Here is a 5,507-nt window from a genome sequence, read left to right as displayed (position 1 = left end):
TCCACGCAGCCCCCGGAACTCAGACGCCCCAGATCCGAGATGGGGGCGATGGCCCCGCGCACGCTGCTCCTGCTGCTGGCGGCCGCCCTGGCCCCGACCCGGACCCGCGCGGGTGAGTGCGGGGTCGGGAGGGAAACGACTCCGCGGGGAGGGCGGGGGCGGCCCCGGGGAAGCCGCGTCCCCGCGTCGCCCAGCCAGACCCTCCCGCCCTTCTCCACCGCGTCCCGAGCCCCGCGCCCTGCTCCCCTCCCGGCCCGCGCACCCGCCCGGGGTCCCGGGAGGAGGGTCGGGGTCTCACCGCGCGCCGCCCCCAGGCTCGCACTCGCTGCGGTATTTCCACACCATCGAGTCCCGGCCCGGCCTCGGGGAGCCCCGGTTCATCTCTGTCGGCTACGTGGACGACACGCAGTTCGTGCGCTTCGACAGCGACGCGGAGACTCCGAGATATGAGCCGCGGGCGCCGTGGATGGAGCGGGAGGGGCCGGAGTATTGGGAGAGGAACACAGGGATCGCCAAGAACAATGAGCAGATTTTCCGAGTGAACCTGAGGACCCTGCTCGGCTACTACAACCAGAGCGAGGGCGGTGAGTGACGCGGGTCGGAGGTCACGACCCCTCCACGTCCCTACGTCCGGGCCGGAGTCGCCCCGGGTCCCGGGTCCGAGGTTCGCGAGGAGAGTCGGGGACCGGGACCCGGTTTCCCTTTCCGTTTAGGGAAGTCCGCGGGTGGGCGGGGCTGGTGGGCGGGGCTGATCGCGGGAGGGCGGGGCTGACCGCGGGCGGGGCTGACCGCGGGTGGGCGGGGCTGACCGCGGGGTCCCTGCAGGCTCTCACACCATCCAGTCTATGCATGGCTGTGACATGGGGTCGGACGGGCGCCTCCTCCGCGGGTACCGTCAGGACGCCTACGACGGCCGCGATTACCTCGCCCTGAACGACGACCTGAGGACGTGGACGGCGGCGGACACGGCGGCGCAGATCACCCGGCGCAAGTTGGAGCAGGCTGGTGAGGCAGAGAGACTGAGGGCCTACCTGGAGGGCACGTGTGTGGAGTGGCTGCTCAGATACCTGGAGAACGGGAAGGACGCGCTGCAGCGCACAGGTGCAGGGCCTCGGGCAGCTCCTCCCTCTGCCTTCGGGCTGGGCTCAGTCCTGAAGAAGAAGAAACCCCTCAGCAGGGGTCATGCCCCTGTCTCAGGGCAGACAGTGTCCCTGGGTCTCCTGATCCAGCATGGCAGGGACCGCACTGATCCCCAGGCTCAGCCTTCTCCCTGGACAGCTGCAAATCTGTCTCAGAGGAGGGGGGAGAGGAGATCCCGACCTAACCACAGTGGCTCCTGCAGTCTGCAGCCGCTGTCAACCATGGCCTCTCCAGGCCGGGGTCTCTGCCCACACCAGGGTCTGTGGAAACTGAGTCCTGTCATCTGAGTGTGTCAGCCTTACACGCCAGGACCGGAAGTCTCCTTTACCTGATGGGAGACATGGCCGCCCCTACCCTAGGCTGGTTCCACAGTTTCTAGAACTTTCCAAAGATACATTCTCCCAGATTCCTGTGGGTGAGGTTTGCATCCCTCACACCCCAATTACGTCTATTCCCAGAATGGCCACGGGAGCACTTATGTGGTGCCCTGGATGAATACTAAATTGTGGGGGGCTTTTTCTTTTTTTTTTTTCTTCCTTTTTTTTTGAAGATGTCATTTTGCTTTTACTCAGTTTTTTTTCCCCCTCACTGGGGTGATTGCTTCTCTCCCTCCCCGCGTGTTATCATGTGTCTCCACAGGAGCCAGGGGGAACTGCTAATCTGGATACTTAGACAAGTCAGTGTTTCCTTTACACTAGAAAGGCTCCTGTGAGCTTAGACTGTTTTCTGCCATATTAACATCCAGAGCCCTCCTGCTCTCCCTCAGCCCCAACAAGTCATAGTGTTGTCCCAGTGGATTAGGAATTGAACTTCCTCAGAGACAGGATCTTCTGCGGCTCCAGGACAGGAGTGACAGGGACGATCCACACACCCCTGTGAGCACCGCTGTGTGCCAGGGAGTGCTGTCCAGGGCTCCACAGCACACTTCCAGGGCTCCTGGTGACAATACCTTGTGTCTTGTCCCCCAGAGGCAGGGCTTGGGGAGTCATTTTCTCTGGCTGAGTGTCAGAGGTTCACCACATTTCTGCTGCACACTTTGGTGATGGCTGTTCACTGGACAGACAGTTATGCTGGTCAGCAAGAAGGCCACAGTGATTGTGCCTCAGTGGTGGCAGCAGGAGTTGGTGGCACCCTTCATGTAGGCCTGGTACCGGATTTCTTGTTTTGATATGAATTTAAATACATACAGAAATTAATTATTTTCCTTTCGTTCTATTCTTTTACCACCTAACTAATGCTGTAGAACATCACATGAGGAAGACCATGCTGACCTGCTGGCTCATGTGGATTCCCTCTTAGCTACTGAGTCCCCCCAGGAAAATGTGCAGTTCTGTGATGAGGGGACCAGCTCTCCCTGAGGTCACTAGTGTGATGACAGAATTGTCCAAACAGACACAGTTTAGTGTCAGCATTGGTTTAACTTTGTCTTTGCAGATTTCAGTTTATCTTGTTAATTGTGGGATTTCTTAAATTTTCCAAACAGATCCCCCAAAGGCACATGTGACCCATCACCCCATACTGAAAGGAGATGTTACCCTGAGGTGCTGGGCCCTGGGCTTCTACCCTGCTGAGATCTCCCTGATCTGGCAGAGGGATGGGGAGGATCTGATTCAGGATATGGAGCTGGTGGAGACCAGACCTTCTGGGGATGGAACCTTCCAGAAGTGGGCAGCTGTGGTGGTGCCTTCCGGGGAGGAGCAGAGATACACATGCCATGTGGTCCATGAGGGGCTGACACAACCCCTCACCCTGAGATGGGGTAAGGATGGTGTGGGTGCAGAGCTGGGGTCAGGGGAAGCTGGAGCCTTCTGGAGACCCTGAAAAGGGTCAGGGCTGAGACCTGGGGTCATGACCCCCACCTTCCCTTCCCTTCCCTTCCAGAGCCTCCTCAGTCCACTGTCCACATCTGGGCAATCATTGCTGTTCTCCTTGGAGCTGTGATCATTGGAGGTGTGGTGGCTTTTGTGAGGAAGAGGAGGAGAAACACAGGTAGGAAAGGGCAGGTCTGGTTCTCTCTCAGCCCCTTTTAGAATTGTGCTCTGCCTCACTAATGGGAAACATTCACACCCCTCATTGCTCCTGTCTCTGACCTGGGTCTGCTGTCAGTTCTGGAACCTTCCTAGGGTCGGGGTTTTCCCTGGTCTCTCACAGCTTTTCTTCTCACAGGTGGAAAAGGAGGGAACTATGCTCCAGCTTTAGGTAAGTGTGGGGAGCAGGATTGTCCCTGAGGCCCTTGGGGTGAAGCTGGAGTATTTGGGGAGCTCTGCCAACCCATAATACCTCCTCCAGTGAAATCTTCTAGAGGCCATGTTTTCACCTTCCCGTGACTATATATAATTTTACCCTAGGCAGGGACAGTGCCCAGAGCTCTGATGTGTCTCTCCCAGGCTGTGAAGGTGACACTCTGGGGACTGATTTGGGGAGGGAAAGTGGACATGATTGGGGTTCAGGGACTCCCAAAATCACCTCTGAGTGAGTGGTGGGTGTTGGGATGTTGTCTTCACAGTGATTGTTCATGACTCTTGTTTGTAGCGTGAAGACAGCTGCCTGTCCTGACAGAGTGACAGAGATGTGCTCAGGTCTCTCCTGTGACGTCCTGAGCCCCTCAGTTCACTCTCAGCAACAGTGTCTTATGTTCCCTGTGACCCTGTGGGCTCAATGTGAAGACCTGGGGAGCCCGGCCACCCCTGCACACCAGGACCCTGTCCCTGCACTGCCTGTGTTCCCTTCCACAGCCAACCTTCCTGGTTCAGCAGACAGGAGGGGACATCTCCATCCTGTCACCTCCATGCTGCCCTGAGCTGCAGCCCCTGACTCCCCACTGAAAATAAGAATCTGAATGTGAACTTGGTTGTTCACGTCCTTGATCTGACGGGTGGATTGGTGGGTAAATTAAAGGATTGAAATATTTAGAGCTTGTGGAGGAAATAAATGGCATCATGGAGAACCTTCCAGAATCTGTGTTCATTGTGCTGTGTGTATCTGGTGGACAAGATGAGGCTGTGGGAGCTGAGTGTGAACAGCACTGTGCCCAGGTCGAGCTCAGTCCATTGTTGGCTGTGACATGGTCACTCCTCAGCTCTGTCACCTCCTGGCTCTGTTCTCTTCATCACTTGAACCACATGCTGAGAGTCTGTGATCACAGGGACACTGGGATGACAGAGCCTTGTCCTGTCCCCAGGATTGTGAGCAGCCAGGACTGCTGTGAGAGGTCAGACTGGGCTCTGACCTGGCCATGGCTCTTCACACTATCTTCTCTGTTTATTTCTTGTTTTTTTTTTTTTTTTTTTCGTTTGTATGGAGGTCTAGGCCTGTTCTTCTTCCTGTGAGTGGTCCCTGCTGCCACGGACTGGCCCACCGGGGGTACCACGACCGTAGGAGAACCAGGGCTTGAGTAGTCAGGATGGCAAGGATTCAGCGACTGACAGACAACACACTCAGAAGTGATTTGAATTTGCTGCAATTTTACTTCTGCAAATCAGTAGTTTATATACAGAAAAGAAAACTATCTAGTCATACAAGGAACAACAAGAGCTTGGCAATAATTCAATTACATCATCTTTTTTTTTTTTTTTTTTTGGTTTTTTCGAGACAGGGTTTCTCTGTGTAGCTTTGCACCTTTTCCTGGAACTCACTTGGTAGTCCAGGCTGGCCTTGAACTCACAGAGATCCGCCCGGCTCTGCCTCCCGAGTGCTGCGATTAAAGGCGTGCGCCACCACCGCCCGGTTCAATTACATCATCTTTAAAAAAACAGCAAGCACACAATTATTAATCGGCACTAGACATATCCCTTCACCCACAAGAATTTTATGATCCAAAAGAGCAGTCTGTGTTTTTTAAACTTAGTATGGTCCCTAGACTTGTGTAGGCTTCTTGCAGCTGTGTCCTTCATCTTTATCTCAGCCGCTCGCTAGTTTATTATTCATTTTTACTTTTCTGGTTCTCATGACCCATTTAGCCAATTTGAATGCTGCAGATCCTCCCTAAGTCTTTCTTTAGTTCTTTTATCACATCTCTCTTTTAATATAAAACCTTTTTACCTGCTGAAATACGGACTCTTATACTTTTATGCTGGTAAGGGGAAGGGGTTCTGCTGTAGTCCTTAAGTTTCCCATTTTGAACTTCCTCAATGGAGGGGCTCACCATCTGCCTCCTATGAGATAACGTTTTCTGCCATAAATCACTTTAGTTGGGATTCCTAAAGGATTCCTAGTGGGTGAGTGTTCATTCCCTAGAAGTGCCTGAACTATTATACTTTCTATTATCTAGCGGCTTGGGGTCTTTAAGGAATAGCTCATTCTGCTATATCTAAATAAGGTCCATGTCCAGCTTCCCCTTTCCTCCACAGTTCACAACCCAAGCATTC

General features: G+C 54.3%; 1 protein-coding gene across 3 annotated transcripts; it reads left to right on the top strand.

Moving 5' to 3' along the window:
* On the top strand, nucleotides 1-4,097 carry LOC114705846 (H-2 class I histocompatibility antigen, L-D alpha chain-like). Of its 3 annotated transcripts, XM_028887957.2 has the most exons (8): nucleotides 1-112; nucleotides 315-584; nucleotides 826-1,101; nucleotides 2,624-2,899; nucleotides 3,022-3,129; nucleotides 3,307-3,339; nucleotides 3,489-3,536; nucleotides 3,673-4,097. In XM_028887957.2, the coding sequence occupies exons 1-8, from the start codon at nucleotides 40-42 to the stop codon at nucleotides 3,675-3,677; spliced, it is 1,089 nt and encodes a 362-aa protein (XP_028743790.1). In that variant the 5' UTR covers nucleotides 1-39; the 3' UTR covers nucleotides 3,678-4,097. The 3 variants fall into 3 exon arrangements, with proteins under 3 accessions (XP_028743790.1, XP_028743791.1, XP_037055374.1); XM_028887958.2 differs by lacking the exon at nucleotides 3,489-3,536; XM_037199479.1 differs by lacking the exons at nucleotides 3,022-3,129; nucleotides 3,489-3,536 and having other exon boundaries at nucleotides 3,876-4,097.
* The last annotated feature ends 1,410 nt before the right edge of the window (nucleotides 4,098-5,507 follow it).

This window comes from Peromyscus leucopus, chromosome 16_21 (genome assembly GCF_004664715.2).
Source record: "Peromyscus leucopus breed LL Stock chromosome 16_21, UCI_PerLeu_2.1, whole genome shotgun sequence".
NCBI classification, from domain to species: Eukaryota; Metazoa; Chordata; class Mammalia; order Rodentia; family Cricetidae; genus Peromyscus; species Peromyscus leucopus.
This window is presented reverse-complemented; position numbering and strand designations above follow the sequence as displayed.

Excerpts from the sequence above, each read along its gene's own strand:
- LOC114705846 (XM_028887957.2), top strand. The coding sequence starts at position 40 with ATGGGGGCGATGGCCCCGCGCACGCTGCTCCTGCTGCTGGCGGCCGCC. Across the intron at positions 585-825 it reads CTACAACCAGAGCGAGGGCG|GCTCTCACACCATCCAGTCT; the intron begins GTGAGTGACGCG and ends GGGTCCCTGCAG. Across the intron at positions 1,102-2,623 it reads GGACGCGCTGCAGCGCACAG|ATCCCCCAAAGGCACATGTG; the intron begins GTGCAGGGCCTC and ends TTTTCCAAACAG.